Source organism: Monodelphis domestica, chromosome 1, assembly GCF_027887165.1.
Source record: "Monodelphis domestica isolate mMonDom1 chromosome 1, mMonDom1.pri, whole genome shotgun sequence".
NCBI classification, from domain to species: Eukaryota; Metazoa; Chordata; class Mammalia; order Didelphimorphia; family Didelphidae; genus Monodelphis; species Monodelphis domestica.
Genome location: NC_077227.1, coordinates 481,476,541 through 481,498,867, shown reverse-complemented (window position 1 = coordinate 481,498,867; position 22,327 = coordinate 481,476,541). Strand labels below are relative to the sequence as shown.

General features: G+C 40.0%; 1 protein-coding gene and 1 non-coding gene across 2 annotated transcripts; one reads left to right on the top strand and one right to left on the bottom strand.

The window, feature by feature from the left end:
• Positions 1-2,561: 2,561 nt before the first annotated feature.
• Positions 2,562-21,563, bottom strand: PTK6 (protein tyrosine kinase 6). Its single transcript, XM_001376074.4, has 8 exons — positions 21,093-21,563; positions 18,037-18,158; positions 13,873-14,036; positions 10,774-10,927; positions 9,952-10,113; positions 8,985-9,166; positions 4,497-4,650; positions 2,562-3,324 (listed from the first exon to the last, which is right to left on the bottom strand). The coding sequence occupies exons 1-8, from the start codon at positions 21,326-21,328 to the stop codon at positions 3,137-3,139; spliced, it is 1,362 nt and encodes a 453-aa protein (XP_001376111.1). The 5' UTR covers positions 21,329-21,563; the 3' UTR covers positions 2,562-3,136.
• LOC130456577 (U6 spliceosomal RNA) lies at positions 5,248-5,354 on the top strand. Its single transcript, XR_008915648.1, has one exon. It is a non-coding gene; the product is annotated as a U6 spliceosomal RNA (small nuclear RNA).
• Positions 21,564-22,327: the final 764 nt, after the last annotated feature.

Below are 22,327 nucleotides of genomic sequence, written 5' to 3'. Positions count from 1 at the left end.
GGGCTCAATCCTACCAAAACATGGGACATGCCCAGTGCATTTATCTGCTGTATTCTTAACCACAGACCCCACTCAGGATCTCACCATCCTAGGGCAAAGAATCAAAGGACCTGGGTTATCTGCTATATATCCCCCTAGAAAGACTAGAAAGGTAGGGTTCCCCAACATAAGTCTTCCTGACTGCGGGTCCGGCACTCTATATACTGTGCCACCAGATACATCATGAGCCAGGAAGGTCAAAGCCCCTTGGAGTGAGTGTCTATGCACCTTTCTCCTTTCTTGTGTAGTCCTAGCAACTGGCCAGCCCTGACTCAGCAGATGCAGTTAATCTAGTTGGGCATTAACCTAGGTAAATATTTGAAAAGTCTGGAATTATGCAAAAGATGGATGAACAAGGAGGGGTGATGGGTTCAAATTATGAAATGATTATTTAAACAAGTTCCCCTAATGCATTCAAAAGTATGATTGATTTATAGCATTGTTAGAACCTGTACAGTGCATGAAAAGCCCCTGCTTTCTGAAGCTTAAAAGCACTGTTGGCAAGAGAGAGCTTTCGCTCTGGATTCACTATCCCTCTACTTCCTAATCCACTTCCCCTGGCATTTAGAGCTTTAACTCAAATCTTGCTAAATCACCTTAAAAGTTAATGCTGTCCTGAACCTTAAAACTTGGGGTTCTCTTATTGGCTCTAACACTGATTAACTGTGTGATCCTGCACAAGTCATACCCGTCTCTGGGCTTTATTTTCCTATTAAAAATGAGACATTTGGACTAAATTATTTCTAGGGGCATTCCTTAGAAACTGATTCTCTGTTGCTCCCTGCAAGGAAGAGAGATGGGGTAGATGCTAGTCAAAGCTACAATGATCCAGGAAAGTTTACTGTCCTATCCAGGACACTGACTTTTCCTCAAGCCCCCATTAGGGTGCAGGTCTGCCCTCTAGTTAAATACATTCTAGGGCAGGAGAGCAAATGACTCCTTTTTAACTTAAACCCAGTTCCTGCTTATAAATAGCAATCGTTATATTAGAGCCAGGTGGTGTCTCTGTCAGTGCTGGTCACTGGCACCTGGATGGGGCCACTCTCCCTGCCCAGCCAACTGCCCTTGACTGGCCAGTATTCCATAAGGTATGACTGACCTAATTTGCTTTGTACTCTACCCTGGCATAAGAGCAAAGTGGAACCAATGGCTTTGAGTATGAAGCAACTCACGAGTTCCACCAGGCCACCAGCAGGACCTGCCTAGCAGCTTGCTTTTCTGGCTCAAGGCACAGGTAAGAGAATGAGTAGGATGTGCTGCTTTTAAGTGCCCAGCGATTTGAGAGGAAGAGAAGGGTTCTCCATAAATGACTAATCTCAGCACAGGCAGCTATTGCTATCAGAAAGCTGACTCAAATCCTAGCTCACTCTCAGTTGAGTCCAGGAAACATTTTCATGGTCAATGAACCATTTGAACCTATTCACTGTCTTGCACTAATGGGATAAAAGAAAATTCAGGCCATAATCGACATTTCTTGTTCTTGGATCCAGATTTTAGGAATCTAGGCAAATGTTTCAAATCAACTTGTCTACTCTGAGGAAGCCAGCCTATCTCCAGGTTTAGTAATGGCCTAAATGTCCATAGATTCAGGGTCTGCTTAGTCTTCCCCTAACCCCAGAGGGCCAGCAGCCCCACTAGAGAACTTTCTCTGCCACCTTTTACTGACATCAAAGGATCATGAGATGGTAGATTTAAAGCTATAAGGTTTATAGAGATCAGCAAGTCCAATCCCCCCCCCCCCCATTTTACAGATGAAGAAACTAAAGCCATAAGAGATTATATGACTTGAATGAGGTTGTAAGTGGCAGAGACAAGATTTGAACTCAAGTTCTTTGATTCCAAATCTAAGTCGTGAACAACCATATGGTCCAGATATTACAATTCACCAGAAGAACAAAAATTGCCTCCCAAGTAGCTATCTTGCTTTTTAACAGATATTTGAGTTTTTTAGAAGGGTCAGGACTAAAAAAAACCTGGCTACCAGGAGGACTACAAGGATTTCCATGAAATATTCATTTTAGACTCAGGCTGTCACCCATCCAAAGCCTGAATTGGGCCCTTAGCCCAAAGTGCAATTTAGAAGATAGTAAGTCCTCATGATAAAGAATCAAGATTAACCTCTTAACCCCATTGGATAGGTTTATTATTCATCCCAAGATTCCCTTCCCAGGGCCAGAGTTTTTCCCTTCCAAACAGTATGAACAATGATATGGCACAGATTCAACTCAAATTGAGGCAAGAGGTGCCCAGAGAGGCATCACATACAACCCCTCTCCTTTTACACATGAGGAAACTAAGGCACAGAGATTTTCAATGACTTGCTCTAGATTATACTAGTAAGTAGCTAGGAATTGAATCCAGGGCCTCAGAAGTTTTTTTTTTTCACTGCAGCATGTGGCCTCTAAGTGAGTTTCAATTGAGGGCACTGAAAGCCTCAGAGAACTTGAGCTTCTATTTTCTGAGTATCCCCTGTCACTTAGGGTCTCTCTGGAGAAGAGTCTGGGAGCTCTTAATGTCTTATCATCAATGAAATTTATTCATTTTGTAATAGGAAAGTCTTAGTAAATGAAATAGAAACAAATTAATTGCTTAGCCTTTTAGACATTTTTGCAGAACATCTATGTTCTGACCCCAGTGTATTTAGTATTCAAGTGACTTTTTGCACACACAATCCATGGCCCCAACTGGAAGGGCCCAGTCTGGAGCAAGGTGTAGCAGCAACCACAGCAGCAGACATTTCCATAAAGCTTTAAGGTTTAAAAATGAATTCCTCACAACAGCTCTGTGAGAGAGGTAGCATGAGTATAGTATTCCCATTTTACAGAGAAGAAATTGAGACCCAGAAAATTAAGTAATTCTTAGAAGTCTGTGCAATTAGTGAATGTTGGAGCCCACACTCAAACCCAGTCTTTTGACCAGCAGCACTCTTTCCACTAGACCACATTGCCTTCAGGGGCAATCCCCATGAATCTTCTGCAGGTCCAAAGCTGAAGACCTCGAGGAAGGAAGACTGTTGAGATTGCTCTTAGGGAACCAGGTGGAGGACTTGGGTGGTATGTAAGGAAGCATGGAAGGATCTCTCAGGCAGGCCCCCAGCTCAAAGTGGGTTTTCATAATTGGTGAAACTAATGAGTTTTTCTTTGAGGGTTTTGAAGCAGGGTCTTTCTCCAGGAGTCAGATGCCAGCATCTACGCATGAGGTCATAGATGGAGGGTGGGCATTTCGTGGGGCAGTGCATTTGGAAACCATCCAGGACCTTCATATGAGCTTCATGATTGGACATCCCTAAAAAAGAGAAGGAAAGTGAAAGGAAGAGAGCTGCAGATATAGACTAAAGAATTTCTGGGTATAATGAATAATAATTACCTGCATTTTTAACATTGTACAAATCAGATTTAATTATTTTACACATGAAATTAAGTCTAAAGATTAAATTGATTCCACATATGAGTCAGAGATATGATTTGAACCCAGATTTTCCCTGGTACCAAGTCATGTACTATACTACTGTAACCCCTAAGAGAGTTGAAGATTGTTTACCATTCTCATTTGGAATCTTTTTTTTTTTAACCCTTACCTTCCATCTTGGAATCAATACTTTGTATTGATTGAGTGTATTGAAGAGTGGTAATAGCTAGGCAATGGGGGTCAAGTGACTTGCCCAGGGTCACACAGCTAGGAAGTGTATGAGGCCAGATTTGAACCTAGGACCTCCCATCTCTAGGCCTGGCTCTCAATTCACTGAGCCACCCAGCTGCCCCCTCTCATTTGATGATGATGAGCAATCATCCTCAGGCTTTAAAGCAAAGTGAAAAACAAGAGATTGCATGTCTTCATAGCTCCAAAAGACTAGACAAATAACATACTATACATTGTATTCCATTTTTCCACTGGAGTCTAAGGAAACTGAACCCTGAGTCAACCAGACCTATGGGTCAAAGAGGAAAAAATCTTTCCTCTGCCTTTGGCTTCTTGCCTTAGGGGTATCAGAGATTAGAACCCATTTTTTCCTCTTGTTGATCCATGGGAAATTGATCTATTGATGCCAGGAACCCCAAAAGAGCCACTAGTCTCATTCTGAAAGTATCTAAAGGCGACTTATAAAAATAGGCAGAGGAGCCCAGGCCCTGAACAAATATTCTTAAACTGGACTTTACACTGTTGAATTAGACAGAATTTGTTGACCGAAAGGAGAAGGAAATCAGGTGTGTATTAGGCTATGCTTTTTCATCTACCTAGCAGAAAGTACACCAATTACTAGGAAGTAACAAGAGCTGAATCCTTGATGGTATTTTCTGAGTTCTCTCCGATTCTTGGGCATATTTATGTCAGAGGTTATGGGACCCTTGCAGTAAGCACTCATGGGACTTGGATACCTGCAATGTGGGACTATCTTCCCTACCACCATCCATTTGCATTCCTTTCCCCTTTTATTGATGGTTTGGCAAATATTATACCTGGATAAGGTATCTGTCCACCACTGAAAATTTCATAGAGCAGAATTCCAAAGGACCAAACATCAGATTTGGTTGAATAAAACCCATAGGTGAGGGCTTCTGGTGCAGTCCATTTGTAGGGGATGTTCTGTGCATAGGAAAGGTAAATATTATCCTGCAAACACAAAAGTTTTGTGAGCCACAGAGAATAGTAATAATAGCTAGCATCATTTATATGGCACCTACTATGTGCCAGACACTGCTAAGCACTTTACAATTATTATCTCGTTCAATCCTCACAACAACCCCAAGAGAAGGTGCTATTATTTATCCGTATTTTACAGATGAGGCAAACAGAGGTTAAGTCATTTGCACATGGTCACATAGCTAGTTAGTATCAGGGGGACAGATTTGAATTTAAGTCTTCCTGATTCCAGGCAAGGTACTCTATCCACTGCACCACCTAGCTGCCCCAGAATGTTTGGTCTCAGGGCAACTGTCAACTCTCAGAAACCCTACGTGAATTTCAGTACTATAAAGGCTGTTTAACTGTTGACAACACTTGAAATGGAAGTTCCCAAAAAAATGTCATTTGGCAGACATACTGCAAGACCCATATCATTTCCATTTTCTAGTTATTTAGAACTGTTGAACTAAACCAACAGAATCTGGAGGGCTGACATCTTATGCCACTGTTTATAAGGGACCATTCTTGCTGATATTTATGAAAAGCCAGGAATTTTCCAATACTATAGCATTAAAAGTGAAAACAGTGCTCACTTCAGTAGCACATATACTAAAATTGAAATGATAAAGAGAAGATTAGCATGACCCCTACACAAGGATGACACACAAATTTGTGAAGCATGCTATCTTTTAAATTTTTTTTCTTAAAAAGACCTGTATAAAAATATTTATAGACGTACTCTTTGTGGTAGCAAAAAATTGGAAAATGGGGGGATGCCCTTTAATTGGGGAATGGCTGAACAAATTGTGGTATCTGTTGGTGATGGAATACTATTGTGCTAAAAGGGATATAATGAACTGGAGAAATTCCATGTGAACTGGAACAACTTCCAGGAAGTGGTGCAGAGTGAAAGGAGCAGAACCAGGAGAACAATGTACACAGAGACTGATACACTGTGGTACAATCAAATGTAATGGATTTCTCTACTAGCAGCAATGCAATAATCCAGGACAATTCTGAGGGACTTAGAGAAAGAACACTATCCACATCCAGAGGAAGAACTGTGGGAGTAGAAACACAAAGAAAAACAACTGCTTGGTCACATGGGTCAATGGGAATATGATCGGGGATGTAGACTTGAAACAATCACTTCAGTGCAAATATTAATAATATGGAACTAGGTCTTGATCAACAACGCATGTAAAACCCAGTGGAACTACTCATTGGATACCAGAGAGGGGTGGGAGGAGGGAAAGGAAAGAATATGAATCATATAACCATGGGAAAAAATAAAAATTTTAAGGTCCAAGAAAAAAAAAGTTTTTTTAAAAATTTTATTTAATTAATTGATTTAGAATATTTTCCCATGATTATATGATTCTTCTTGTTTCCTTCCCCTTCTTCCTCCCCCCTTCTGGAACTGAAAAACAATTCCACTGGGTTATACATATATTAGCATTAAATCTATTTCCACATTATTTTTGTGAGCGTAATCTTAAATTTTTTTTTTCAAGTGGAAATAGACTACCAAGGTTTGAAAAGTAGAGAAGAGGAACAGGATGTATAGTAGGGCCAGGGACAAGAATTACAGAAACTTACAAATTACTAGGTTATACATTGCTTAAATGCAAGGCCCTTGCCCTAGCTTATCTTTATGTCCTCAGTGCCTTGCACATAATAGGTATTTAATGAATGTTTGATAAGGGGCAGCTAGGTAGTACAGATATAGAGTGCCAGACCTGGAGTCAAGAGGGACTGGGTTCCAATCTGGTCTCAAACTTCTTAACTGTGATCATGGACAAGTGACTTAACCTTACCTACCTACTTGGCAGGGTTCATATGACAGTCAGATGACACAATTGTTGTGAAAACTCTTCCTAAACTTAAAAATAGTATCAGTGTAACACCATGCTGTTTCTAGCATCTCTTGGTGGAAATGGGATTCCCAAGGCTTTCAGACATGAGTCTTATACTGAATTTAGATGGTATCAACTGGTCTTCCTATATAGATCTGTTTATGTTACTTCTCTCCTCAAATATGTCCTCTAGCTCCTTATTACTTTTTGTAATCATTGTTCAGTTGTTTTTCAGTTATTTCCAACACTTTGTGAAACCACTTGGAGTTTTATTGGCAAAAATGGTGGATTAGTTTGCCATTTCCTTCTCCAGTGTGTCTCCATTTTGCAGATGAGGAAACTGAGGCAAAGAGTTAAGTGACTTGTCTAGGATCCTACAACTCGTATGTGTCTGAAGTCAGAATGACCTAAAAAAATGAATCTTCTTGACTCCAGGCCTGGCACTCTATCCACTGCACCACTTAATTCCTTATTACCTACCAAAGGTACAATTCAAACACCTTGCCTGGTACTCAAGGTCCTCCATAGTCACCACCAGTGATACTGCACTACTCTTCCAGACTTATCTCATTTTATTTCTTTCAAGGAACACTATGTTCCAGATAAGGTAGACTCCACCATCAATCTCTCACTCATGACCATGTTTTCTCCTTTCCAAGTTCTTGTTTCCTGTGCCTCAACATTTTCCCCATTGACCCACTGACCCCAACAGTAACCTGGTAAATTCCTGCCCATCTTTTAAAGACCAACTCAAATGGCACCTGTGTAGTGAAGACTTCCATAATAGTCATGTCTTTTCCTCTCTGGTGTTCCTATTTCTCTAATGTACTTCACATATTATTTTGTATTAGAACTATTTCTGTATATGTTCTATCCCTCTGCTAATCTGAAATTTCATGAGGCCAGGAATTATCCTAAACAGTGACCAATACAAAGTAGATGTTTCATAAAAGCTTATGGAATTGAATCAGTTCATTGAAATGCATTGCACCAAGTACGGCAGGTTTAAAGAAGAATAATTCTTGCCCTTAAGAAGTTTATAATCTGGGGGGCAGATGGGTGGCTCAGTGGATTGAGAGCCAGGCCTAGAGACGGGAGGTCCTAGGTTCAAATTTGGCCTCAGACAATTCCCAGCTGTGTGACCCTGGGCAAGTCACTTGATCCCCCATTGCCTAACCTTTATCACTCTTCTGCCTTGGAACCAATACACAGTATTAATTCCAACATGGAAGGTAAGGGCTTAAAAAAAAATAAGTTTATAATCTAGCTGAGCAGATGAAATGTAGCAGTTCACAGAGAAGATAACTAGGTGTCAATTTTATGTGATGGTAGTCTGAAATAGATAATAAATACTAGAATAAGTCAGAAGAGGGAGAAATTACCCTATGCTAAAGAAGTTAATAAAAACTTTACAGAAGAGGAAAAATGTGAATCAGTCTTTTAAGGTTGGGTAGAATTTTGAATGGCCAGCTAGGTGGCACAAAGGAGAGAGTGCAAGGCCTAAAGTCAAGAAGACTCATCTTTGTGATTTAAAATCTGGAGACTACATAGATACTTAAAGTCCACTTTGACCTCAAGGAGGATGGAATAAAATTGTAGCTAGATGACTCAGTGAATAAAGTATGGGGTGTTGATATCTGTATTGTCCATGGCAAGTCACTTAATACTGTTTGCCTCCATTTCTTCATCTGCCAAATGAGCTGGAGAACTAAAAGGCAAACCTCTCCAGTGCCTTTGCCAAGAAAATCCCAAATAAGGTGACAGAGTCAGACACAACTGAAATGACTGAATAACAATAAGAATTTTAAATAGGTTAAGTGTAGGAAAGAAGACATCCCATTTGGAATAAACAGTGTGAACTAGATCCTAGAAGGCAGGAAAGTCTGTCGAGTTTGGAAAACAATGAAGTAGTTCAATTTGGTTAAAGTGCAGAGTATCTATAGGGAAAAAGAAAGATAAGATCCAGTTGGCCACCACTACAGACAGCTTACCCATCAGTCAGGAGTCATAGGATCTTAGATTTAGAACTGGAAGAGACCTTAGAAGCCAGCTAGGCTAACACCCTCATTTTATAGATGAGGAAATTGGGACTCATGAGTGATTTGCTCAAGGTCACACAATAGCAAAATGGCAGAACTGAGTTTTCAGCCAATGTCCTCTGACTTGAAATATAACACATTTTCCACTGTACTTCAATGCTCCCAGGAGCTATGGTCATTTCCCTAAGCAGAAACAAAGAAACACAATTTTTCTCCCCTGAATCAACCTTCTTCCATATAATACCAGAGACCAGGGATAGAAATTGCATTCACGATATGATGAATAACACCGGACATGAAGAACACAATTTGGCCCTGATCATAACCAAACTGGCAATAGAGGAAGGAGCACCCTGGAGTTAGGTTTTTGTGTATGCTGGTGGGAAATGAAGTTCGAAATGGAGGCTTTTGGATCTGAAGTCTTTACCTTGATAAGTCGGGCCAGCCCAAAGTCTCCCACTTTGCAGATATTATTTTCTCCCACAAGGATATTCCTGGCAGCCAGGTCTCGGTGAACATAATTCTGTGATTCGAGGTAGCACATGCCTTCAGATATTTGAGATGCTATGTCCACAAGCTCTGTGGTGGGCAATTTTGGCCCTTTAGGATCTGTGAGAGGCAAAGAATAAGGTCTCCATTGCTCATTGGCACAGCTATTTATAGGCAATCAAGGAATAAAAATGATAATAATAGGGATGAAACAAAATACAGTAGAGTAAGAGGAGAAGGAAGGAAGGAATTATATCCACGGAGAGGACTCAAAAGATGGATAATTTTAAATTCTGTTAATTTACATCATATTAAGCTTTGTCATGAATTATAGAATGTCTTTGAGAGGGACATTTATTTTTCTGCCTTTTCCTTCTTGGGATCATAAGAATGTGAGATCTTACAGTGACAGGATTCCAACCATTTGGTCCTCATTTTATGGATGAGGAAATTGAAACAGAGGAATAAAATGACTTGTCCAAGGCCATATATGTAGTATATAGAAGAGCCAAGATAAAAAAAAATGTCAGAATTAGAAAGTACTTTAAAATTACCCAGTGTGCTTTTCTAGCATCTCCATTTGAAAGATGAAGAAACTGGGTCCAGAATGGGGAATTGATTTGCTCAGGCCCAATGGCAAGACAGGACTTAAATCTAAATCTGATTTTACTATCAGAGATCTTTCCACTCACTATACTCCCTGCCTCTTTAGCTCAGGTTAGAATTCTCTGAGTTAGGGAAATAGGGACTGAGGATATAACCAGGGGCTAGAGGATATTACTCCTGAGTCAATGGGGAGGTCGTTCTATTGGGCCACCTCTGTATATTCTATCAGGCCCCCTTCTTCCAGCTCTAGGGTTTTGTAGGCCAAATCTTGGTCTATTGGCTATTTCCCCTGCTTTTACCTCGAAGGAGTTCTAGAAGGTTTCCTTTGGGCATCAGTTCAGTAATGATGTAGACAGGGTCCCCAGTGGAAGAGATAGCATACAGAGAGAGAATGTGTTTGTGGCGTAGCTTCTTCATGGCCTCAACCTCTGAGTAGAAGGTGTTCTGGTGCATCAGGTCATCTACAGAAATAGAAAGCCAAACATAAATTGAATTTATTTAGGCTTTCTGAGTACACGCCCTATGTAGGGAGGAAGGAAAAGATTCCCCCTGGGACAGCTAGAAGCACTTATTCAGTACCCACTATGTGCCCAGCATTGTGCTATGTGATTTTTACAAATATTATCTCATCTGATCCTCACAACCACCCTATAAAGTAATTGCTTTAACTATCCCCATTTTACAGTTGAGGAAACTGGGGCAGACAGATGTTAAGTAACTTACAGCTTCTCAGCATCTGAGATCAAATTTGAATTCAGGTTATCTCATAGCTTCAGTGCTCTATCCTCTGGGCCATTTAGATGCCTCTGAAGGAGATCTAGGCTTTAGTAGGCAGCAGTAAAGAAGCCAATAAAAAGAGATTGAAGATGAGAGCAAAATGATCAAAAGGATGAACTAGAGGAGACAGGAGAAGATGGGATCAAGGATGCAAGTATAAAATCTTTTTCTTAAAGATTCTCTGGAAATTCTCTGACTTGGAGAAAAAAGTAGGAGGAATAGTAGGAACAAGAATATAGAGAGAAATGCCCCAACAAGGAAGTAATACTACCCATATGCAATTATAGATTAAATAGGAACCTAAATTAAATTATGCCTGTCCAGCTAAGAATAAAAGGACTTACCTTTGGCAATAACCTTAATGGCCACTTTGACTTTCCCTTTCCAGTATCCTTCAAAGACTTCCCCGAAGTATCCTGAGCCCAGCTTCCTGGACAGACTAAATTCCTCCCTGGGTCTTTCCCAGTCATCCCAGTGGGGCAATGGTTTTGGCTCATGCTATAGAAACACAGAACAGGTTGGAGGCTGGTTACACCCAAGGGGAAGAGAGCATGATTAAGAACTTATTCTCAATAAGTGTTGGCAATCAGCCAAATGAGTACACCTTGCTTAGATTCATCCTTGGACTCCTCTGAAACCAAGGAATCAGATATTGTAAAGCTGGAAAATCCCAGAGATCATCTAGGTCACCTCATTCCCCCATTTTATAGATGAAAAAATTGGCACCCAGAGAAGACAAGTGACTTGCTTAAAGTCACACAGATAACAAGTATTAGCCAGGATGGGAACTTAAGTCCAAAAATTTTATTTCAGCACTTCTAACAATGTGCCATGGAAGCTCATTCAATAAACATTTGTGGAACCTTCCTATATGTTCACCCTTACTGAGAGTAATAAAAGAAATAGCTTCTGTGTCAATTCTAAAGAGCCACCATTAGTTTTCTTATCTTGGCACCATTTTTTTTATTTGGGAGTTCCAAATTGTCATGAAGTCCAAATTTTTCATGTTAATCTGATCTACCTTTGAAAAATGTCCTAAACATCCACACCAGCACAGTACCAATCTCAGAGTCATATCATCCCCTTGGCAAGTATGTAGGTTAAGCCTATAGAGGACTACACATAATAGGCACCTAATAATTTATGTTTTCATTCTCTCTTCAGTTCATCCCTTAGTGATCAATTTTCTTGATGGGTTCAATTCTCTTGATGTGGATGGTTTCTATACCAATATAAAGAGTCTTCATCTCTTTCCTGAGCTCTAGACCTGAAATGCCAATTATTGGCTAGATATCTCCATCTGGATGTCCCAGAAACAATTTAAATTAAATATGTTCAAAAGAGAACTTCATATTTCTACCTGAACCCCTCATTCCTCTAAACTTTCCTGTTTCTAATGAGGGAACTCTGTCTTCCAGTAACCTGGTTTGAAAACCTTGGAGTTATCCTGAAATTTTCCCTCTCCTTCATTCCACATATTCGATAAGTTCCCAAGTCTTGTTAATTCTATCTCCACACCACCCTTTGGGATGTATTATAGTGGAAAGAATCCTGAAATTGAAATCAGTGGTTCAAACCCCCACCTCAGACGAGTCACATTATCCTGAGCAAGTCATTTAAATCTTCTTAGGGAACTCCCTCATCTATAATATGAGGGACTGAGACCCAGTGGCTTCTAAGGACCCATCCAACTCTAAATCTATCATTCTATTTCATCTTCGTCTGTTCCCTTCTCTGCACTCACACAGCCATCATCCTAGTTCAAATCCTTATGACCTCTGGACTGGAATATTTATTGTAGTTGCTTCCTAATTGGTTTCACTGCTTCTAGTCTTTCCCTGTTCCATTCCATCCTCTGTACTGTTGCTAAAATTATTATTCCCAGTCACACCTCACTCATAAATATTTATGGCTCTCTATTGCCTGCCAAATAAAAAATGAAATCCTAGCTTTGCATTTAAAGTCCTTTACCATCTGATACCCACCTACCTTTCCAGTTTTGTTTTACAGTATTCCCCTTTGTACTATCTCCATTCTGTTCAAACTATTCTACAGGTCTGAACATAACATTTCTTCTCTAGCCTCCATGTCTTTTTTTTCAAGTAATATCTCATGTCTGGAATCCTCCCCTTTAGCTCTTAGAAGCCCTACCTTCCTTTAAAATTTAGGTTATGTGTAACATCCTACCTTCCTGATCTGCTCCACCCTCATAGCTGCTAATATTCTTCCACCCTTTTTAAATTACTTCATATTTACTTATCTGTCTACATGTGGTAGAAACTATCCCACCACCCTACTTTCATCCCCATAAAAGATAAGCTCTTAGAGAACAAGGATAGCCTATTTTTTAATCATCATTTCTCCTGCATCCGAGAAACTACCCTGCACTCCCATAGCACTTAAATATATCTATTGCAGGGAATTGATGTTTACTTACGTAAACTTCTAAATTCAGGTGCTCCCTAGCAAAATGAAAGAATATTCAGCAATAAGGTTGCACTTGAGACCTCTCATCTTTCCCCAGTTTTATGTAGGTACCTATTCTCAGCAGAAATGGACTTTTCTTAACAGATGTTCCATGATGAGTCTATCTCTAGTAATGGAATAATAATAATGAGCATTTATATAACACCAATTAAGTCCCAGACTATGCTAAGTGGATTCTTTAAGCAAAAATCTCAGGAACAGAGAGATTTTGCTCTCCAAATTTCACCACTGGTTATTGGGAAAGCATCTTGGAAGTTTCCTCATTTATGTACAAATGGAGATTCATGCTGAATTTGAGAACTGAATTCTAAATAAATCAATCTGTTGATTCTTCCACCCACCCCTGTCCTCCTTCTCTAGTAGGCCCTAGTCTACTGAGACCACAAGAGTCCTAAGATGAGAGAGGAGGAATGATTTTTCAACAGTGCCCAGTCTAGGGAGAGGTGAAGGCTAAGATCCCAGGTCCACCCACTGCACCTGTTCCAGTTCTTCTCTTGCTCCCAAACTCTTGCACCATGAAGATCCCCATGCCCCTCCACCACAATTCCCACATCCCTTTTCCAACAGCCTAAAAGACCAGCTGATTCTAGATTCTCTCTGTATTTGACATATTTTATTGAGAAAAAAATCTTGCATGGTTACAGTCAGTGGGACTCACATCCCAATCTTACAACACAAACCAAACAAAAATTCACCAACATAAGACATAAAACAGTTTAAGAATCAGGTGGGAGCAGGGGCAGAGGTGAGAAAGACATCGCAGGAAAGCTTTGTAAATCTAGTCGGACTGGCTGAGGGACCAGAACACAGTGGCTAAGCTTAGAGGCAAATTGCTTACCACAAAAGTTCTCCAAGTCCCTGAAAATAGCCCATTCTGGGTACTCATAGCCCGTTGCAGGGAGATGGTTCTCCCAGAAAAGACTTGAAACAAAATCCTGATCCAGACCTCAATTTACCTTCCAGCAGGGTGTGGTGAGCCTCAGGCCATGAGACAGAGTCTTAGTTTTGTGATACTGCACTAGGCCAGCAAGATTGGGGAAGGACACAGTCTGGTTCATATAGTATTTTCCCTCAGCATTCCTCCAGATCTTGTAGTGTTTCACAGTCTGGTTATCCCGAACTTTTAAATCCAGGAGAGAGAAAAGGAGAGAAAAGAGACACATACATATGACAGATACTCTCAAAAATTGGAGATAAAATATGCCCAAACTGGTAGATGAGCACAAATTCAAACTGGTGTCCATAGCCTACACGATTTTAGAGGGAATGGATTTTGCATTGATAAAAGAAAAGAACTTTCAATTTGTGTCCAGAAATGTGGAAGAGGCAGCTGGGTCCCTTGTAAAAAGTCAAGAAGCTGGAGCTTCTCCCCCAGGATCTGTAAGAACTGATAAATCCTTAGCCTCTCTATCTCCTCATTTTCAGATCATGAAAATCCTTTGATTCATAGCTTCTTCAACAGGATGCTATGAGACAAAGTGATTCTGAACTCTAGACCAATGTCTTAGGGAAATTTCTATCTTCCATCTAGCTGCCTGATATTCCTAAAACATAGATCTGATTGTGTCATTTCCTACTATTAAAAAAGAAAATCAATGACTCTCATTAGCTTCCCATTATATCTATCATGAAATACAAAATCATCAGCCTGGCTTTTGCCTATCTTAATTCATATTATTCCCTTCTATTTTCTCTTTTCCTTTTGATCTGGCTTGCTGACAGTCCCTTGCACATGACACTCTATCTTCTGCCTTTTTATTGTTGTTCAGTCATTTCAGTCATGTCCAACTCTGACTTCATTTTGAGGGTTTTTTTTGGCAAAGATATGGGAGTGGTTTACCGTTCCTTCTCTAGTTCATTTTACAGATATGAGAAACTGGGTTAAGTGACTTTCCCAGGGCCATATAGCTAGTGTCTGAGGCCATATTTGAACTCATGAAAGTGTCTTCCTCATTCCAAGACCAATGCATTTTTGCCTTTACACAAATAGTTCCCCATGCCTGAGATCTCCTCCCTCCTCCTCTCTAACCTTCCCAAATCCCCAATTTCCTTCATGTTCAGTTCATGGGTCACTTACCACATGAAACTATTCCTGAGCCCCACAGCTATTAGCCACCTCTCACTCCTAAAATTCCTTTCTCTTTACCTTGAATCTATTTTGTATTTATTCCTTTATGTATCTGTCATCTCTCCTAAGTAGAATGTATAAGCTTCTTGAGGACAGGGATTCTTTCATCTTATTCTTTGTCTCCCCTTACTTTAAAGAGGAGAAAGTGGGCTCACAGAAAAGTGACTTTCCCAGTTTACACAAGTGGTAAGGAGCAAGGCCCCCATTCAAACCCAAGCCCTCCAACAGACCACCAGTTCACTGCTCTACCCATTGTCATCTGTCCAATGCATCCTCCAAGGTTGAGTGCAGAATTCTGCATTAGGTAAACTGAATTATTATTATACTAAAAACCATCTCACTTTGACTCTACCAGCATCAAAATTTCTATAATCCTTTGTATTAATTTCATTATGAATCTGAGTAAACCTTGGGAAATGCCATAGCTCCCTTAGAATTTAAAGAATGCTCACCATATTTAATCAAGTAAGACATCAAGATTAAAATGACAATCTAGATCTCACTTTTTAACTGGTCCCAATAAATTTTTGTTTTAACTCATAGAAGCTTAAAATAGGCTTCAGAGCCTATTTTAATTCAGAGGATCAAAAATTTAGAACTGGAAGGGATCATGATCCTCAGCCAATTAAACATTGAATATGTATTTCCTATGTGCCAGGTACTATGTTTAGTACTGGAGATGACAAGAAAGAGTAAAAATAATCCTTGAGTTCAAGGATCTTACATTCTAATGGGAGAGATAATATATAATAATCGGATCATAGAAGATAAATGTAAAATGGAAGATAGCAATCTTAGAGAGGATGACTTTAGCAGCTTGGAAGATTAGAAAAAGCCCCCTGATCTGAGTCTTAAAGGTAGCTAGAGACTCTAAAAGTTGGGAGAGAGTTGGTAGAGAGAATTTTATGCACAGCAAATAGCCATCACAAAAGTTTGGAGTCTGGAGATACAGTATCAAGTTCAAGAAAAAGCAAGGTGGCAAAATATCTGGATTTTAAATGAATGGAAAAGGATAGGATATAAAAAGATTAGAAAGGTAGGATGAGGTCAGATAGTAAAGAGTTTCAAATGCCAAACAGATGATTGTATACTTGATTCTGGAGATTAATTAGAGAGCCACTGGTGTTTATTGATGAGGGAGCTGGCATGGTCAGACTTTAATTTTGTGAAATCATTTTGCCAGTTGAGTTAATACACAGTATTGACTCCAAGATGGAAGGTAAGGGTTTAAAAAAAAAAGACTAAGAAGACTGCAAATATCAATAATATGGAAATAGTCTTGACCAATGACACATGTAAAACCCAGTGGAATTGTGTATCTATTATGAGAGGGGATGGGAGGGGGGGAGAGCATGATTTTTGTAATCCTGGAAAAATACTCTAAATTAATTAATTTAATTAAATTAAAAAAACAAAAGACTAAGAAGGACCAGGGTCAAGAAGAGGCCATTAGATTTACAATTGGTAATTTTGACAAGAGTAGTTTCATTAGAATGATGAAATGAAATACCAGATTACAAAAAGCTTAGAAAAGAGTAAAAGGAAGTCAAGACACCAATTATAGATGACTTTTTCAAGGAGTTTAGCTTCGATAGAGAAAAGAGAGTGAATGAACGTGTTATTATCTACTAAGGGTATTTAAAGAACAGGAGACTCTTGGGAATGTTTGTAGACAGCAAAGAATAAATCAGCAGATTGATAAAAATATAAGATTAAAGGGTAAGGATGATGGTGGAAACAATCTACTAGATAAGATGAGTAGAGAAGAGATCAAGGATCCATGTAGTGAGATTGGTGTTGGCAAACAGAAGAGCTACTTCATTATCAAATCTGGGGGGGGGAAAGAAGAGATAGTGTAGAATGCTGTTAAAGGAATAAGATAAAGAAAGGGGGAGAGAGAAGGAGCTCTCAGCAAAAGGCTTCAATTATTTTTCATTGTGAAGTATGAAGTGAAGTCCTCAGGAGAGAATATGTAGAGAGTGAGCTTAAGGACCAAAGAAAAGGTTTGGAACCACCATTCCTGTAGTGAGTGGGATAGGAAAATAATTAGGGAGAAGTTGTAAAATTGGTTTACTGTTCTTAGAGCTAGTCAAGATTAGCTAGCACACATTTATAATAGCCCCAGTCAGCAAGATTTCATGACTTCCTCCAGTTCTATCTCAATGACTTAAGTCATCTAGTCCAACTTCCTCATTTTATAAACAGGGAAACTGAAGTCAAAAGAAGTGAAAAAGCTAGATGGCTCAATGGATAGAGAGTCATGCCTAAGGATGGGAAATTCTGGGTTCAAATTTGGATTCAGACACTTAGCTTATGTGATCTGGGCAAGTCACTTAACCACATTTGCCTAGCCCTTACCACTCTTCTGCCTTGGAGCCATTGCTTAGTATTGATGTAAGATGGAAAATAAGGGTTTAAAAATGCACGTGCGTGCGCACACACACACACACACACAAGGTGGGATGACTTGTCCAAGTTCACAGATGTAATAAATCCGGATTGAAGCTTCTAGTCCGTGACTCCAAATCTTACTTTGCACCATGAAACTCTTAGACATCTAGATCTGAAAGGGATATTAAAGAGCATCTAAACGAATGCCCTCATTGTACAGAGGAGGAAACTGAGGATCAGAATATTGGAGTAATTTCTTAAAGTCACAAGGATAGAAAGGAACAAAGCCAAGATTCAAATGGTCCAAGCCCAATATTCTTCCTGGCATACCACATTGTCTACATATCATGTTTAAGGTAGCCCAGTTTGTCTGGGGAAATATAATTCTCTTAGTTTACCATTAAGGAGCAAGAGAAGGGTCCTGCATGATCAAGGTAACACTTCTCTTTTATTGGTGGCGGTACCGTAGGAGGACAGGTAAATTGGGGGCAATGAGGCAATCAATTTAACAAATAGTTGGGCCAAATAAAATACTAACAGCTTCCAGAGGGAAGTCAGCAAGTCAATGGCCTGTTCTATTATAAAAAGAAGAGAGTTTTACCTGAGAGAACATAATCTGCTCCTGGCTTCTCACTGATCCTGATGAGGAAGGTGCCAGTTCCATTCTCTTCTACAAGGAGCCTATGCAAAGCTTCAGAACGAGAGATCTGCCCAAAAAACCATCTGCAAGATATAGGGAAAGAAAAAAAGAGAGTGATCTTAACACCAAATCCTTCATAGATGCCCTGGTCCACAAAAAAGGTCATCTGTGCCCTCTAACTAAGGGCTCTCTGATCCTTTATCTACTAGGTCATAGTACCAACTTAAAATGATAAAATATCAGTCCAGAAGCAACCCTAGTGGTTTATGGGATAGAAGGTGTGACAGTACAGCTCTGTTTGGAGAGACTATAAAGCAAATTCAATGTAATTCAACCAATATTTATTGTGTTTACTATTCACCACTAATCACCTACTTCTGCCCCTGGCCTGAGTTGGCCCCAAGACCAATACCACATGGAATGAATTCTTCCTACGTGCTTTACTACCAACTTCCCCTTATAATCTGAAATGGCAAGATAACATCAGAGCAGAGACTAGGAGAAACTGAGACACAACTAGTGAGTGGAAGAGCCATAGTCTACAAGAGTGAAGGAAGGAAAACTTGAGGTATATTAAACAATAACCCAAGAATCATATAATTCTGATATAGATTGTACTCCAAGGGAAAATGATTGAATAATTATTGGAATAGGTTATCAAGAATGGAGGTGAGATAGGACAGTAAGATGTCATAAAAAGTGTTCTAACACATGGGGCTGGAGGCTTTGGAGGTGAGGAGGGGAGAGCACAAACATATACATTCTGTGACTATGGAAGTGTTGCTTTCTTTTAGCTACTAGCCCCTTCAGATATATCATCAGTCTCCAAGTCTCAGGAATAACCACAAAGTGATTTAGTGCCATTAGCTAGGGAAAGTAGCCTTGGTTTCACAGTCTCAAGCATATTCATCCCCAAGCCTTTTAATTGCTTGTGTTACCTTTTTGAACTTTTTGGATGGTACTAACTGCACGATTTTTCAACCCTTATCTCCATATTAGTTTCATAGACAATTCAGACTTCCTTACTGACAGTCAGTATTCCCTGAGAGCAGAAGGCATTCAACAGAATCTCTAGGAGCTGTGTCATCAAATTGTCAAAGCAAGTGTCTTTTATAAATGTTCATCTGGCTCTAACATAAGAGAAAATAAATGATGCCAAGAGGGTCATAAAGAAATCAGGGCTCAGGTTGTAGAGGCTCCTGGGTTTACATACATAGAGAAGAAGAAAAGCTATTCCCAGGTCTCATCTCTATACAATCTTAAACATCCAATTTCTCATTTGCTAATTAATTTGGGGACACCTGAGTACAGTAGTGTAGTTGGGCCAGCATCCTTCATCTATGTGTTATTACCAGTGATGCATCGGTTCCTCAGAAGTCCTGAAGAAGCCATGTAGGAGGGGAAAATCCAGGAGTGGTCACCCACCAGCACAGCTATCTGTGTTTGGCAACACAGCCTTCTCCACCTTTCTCCTCCACCCTATAGAGCTGGAAGGTATTACAACACCATTTCCCTCCCCTACTAACTAGGTTGAGATTCCAGTTTATGGTTGTTTTGAAAGTGAGTTCTGCAACATCTTTCTTTCTCTTGACTTTCAAAAGTCACTATTGAATTTCTCCATATCTCAAGCTTCCCTATTCACTCAGAAACCAATACCAACTGGTCCTCATTCATCCTTCACCAGGAAGTCTGGACCACTATGGCTGAATGACAATAGAGTGGGACAAGTTCCTCCTTTTCTCTGAAGGAGATATTCCCAAAGCTAGTACCTCCATCTCCTCCCAGACCCAAATATAAAACTATAAGTAACTGATAAAGCTCTAAAAGCATCAGACTTTTCCCTACTTTGTCCTGTGAAATATAAGACTAAATGTCTTTGATTCAGAGAGGTTAAATGATTTGTTTATGGTCACACAGTAAATATCATAGGTAGGATTTGAACCCAAGCCTTCCCAATTCCAGATCCAACATCTAGTATACTACATTGCCTCTTACACCAAGGTTTTTTCACCTTCATTCATTTTTATGCCAAAGAGGATTGGGTTGCAAACAACTCTATAATAATACTACAGTGATGTTGTTGTTGCTCTTGTTCAGACATATCTGATCCTTCCTGAACCTATATGGGATTGTCTTGGAAAAGATACTGGAGTGGCTTGCCATTTCTTTCTCCAATGGCTTAAAGTAAAAAGAGGTTAAATGAATTGTCCAGGGTCATATAGCTAGTGTGACTGAGCCAGATTTGGACTTTAGTCTTCTTGATTCTGGGCCCAGTGCTCTATCCAATGAGTCACCCAGGCACCTCACTATGATGATAGCACTGGCAGATCTTTTTTATTTATAATGTTTTTCCTACAATTAAATCATCTATAATTATTTAAGCTCTCCTCTGAGGCATGAGAGGAGTTATAATCCATACTGGTGAAGGGAGAATCTAGGCTGGTGAAATCACAGTTCTTTAAGGTACTAGAGTCATAGTACTCACATTAGTGCCAAGTGTTATACAGTAATATGCAGGGTCTAATTCCTTGGGGTGGCAGACAGTAACCAAGAAGAATATCAAACTAGCAGCCCCTGGGACACCTGAACCCTTCTCTGCTCAAGGTACAACTGCCAACTTTGAAAAACCATCCTCCCAAAGTGTCAGGGAAAGGCCCAATTGCTTTCAGACTTCTCTGGCTTTTCCTTTTAAAATGTTGCAGAATGTTTAATGGGACCAATCTGTTTCTCTTGGATCAGTAGTAATGGAAACAGAGCACTAACTCTGGAATTAGAGAGACTCAGTTCAAATCTTTCCTTGACCTTGGACCTCTCTAAAACTCAGTTTCTTCATCTATAAAATGGTCTTTTCAAGCATCATATCTATCATTTTATGATCCTAAGACCCACTGCCAATGATGAAGGAGCAACTGAGGCCCCACTGGAAGCTACCCTCCACCCCAGAATGTGACCCACCATCAACATTATGAGAGATAAACGAGCCAAGGGCTCCTTACCCTCTGTTGGGTCTTACTTACGGTTCAGTTTCCATTGTCTCTTGCTCTGCTAAGTAATTGTGGGGGACATAGCCTTCCTCCAGGCTCTTTCCAGTAGCATCAAGCTTTGTGACTCTCCACCAATCTTCTTTCTTTTCCATTACATGAAAGAGGTCCCCAGCCTGAAAGCTCAATTCATTCTCAGTACGAGCTTCAAAGTCCCAGAGACTAATGTAGAGATATTTGGGACCTAAATGGGAAAGACTTCTTGAATCCATATTGAAAGGAACTTCAGGATTCAGACTCTGGGATCCTCCTTTCTCTCAGGGCAGTTCCACTCAGAACACATTTCTCATCCTCTGAGAAATTAAAGTATTTTCAGAGTGGAGAGTTGACCCAGATGATCTCTGGACCTCCCCCTGATAGAGCTCAACTAGGAGTAAGTGACTGCTTTCATCCTGCTATATGCTCTCCCCATAAAAACTGCACCACTTCCTTATGACTTAAGTGGCAACTTGCCCTGAGAGCCACTCCCTTACTGATATTCAACAACAGCAGAATCGCAGGTAGGCCACTGCCTTGTCATCAAAGTATCAGAAAGTACAACAACTGAGCCAAGACTCAAAGCTCCCCATACTCACTCACGCAAACCTCTGACCTTCTGCTTTTACATTTACAATTTTTATTAGTTTTTCTTCTCTTTCTGGCCTAAAGTCACTTCTAAATGGTTACAGGGTACGACATGAGATAGAGAAGGAAGAGAAGGAAGTAAAGGGTGGAGAAAAGGAACAGGGAGATATGAACTACTCACCAAAGGACTCATGGAAAGAGACAAATAGGAGGTTGAGGTAGGAAAAAGAACCAGAAGGAATTGAATAGCTAGGTGTATCATTTTAGAAACAAAAACTATGTCAAAGTAATGAACTTATTGTATCCCTCTGTAAGCCTTCTCTGAGCACCAGGGAGGATAGTCATTTTCAGTGAGTCATGTTAAATCATCTCTGAAGCATCACCAAAACCTGGCGAGTGACTGGGGGAAGGTAAATTATGAATCAAAAATCAGGAGAATCAGTGTTAAAGTCTGGCTAATCTTCACTCACTCCTACAGCTGGCATCCAAATCTTGCTCTTTCTCGAGAACATACCATCTTTGTGCCCTGGAACCTACTCTTCCTGCTAATCTGTTCCATCTGGTCCTATTACCTTCCCTCCTTTCGTACAGCCCTTTGGTTGCTGAAAGCAGATCTTAGGCTTTCATTCTTCTCTAAAGTCAGAAAA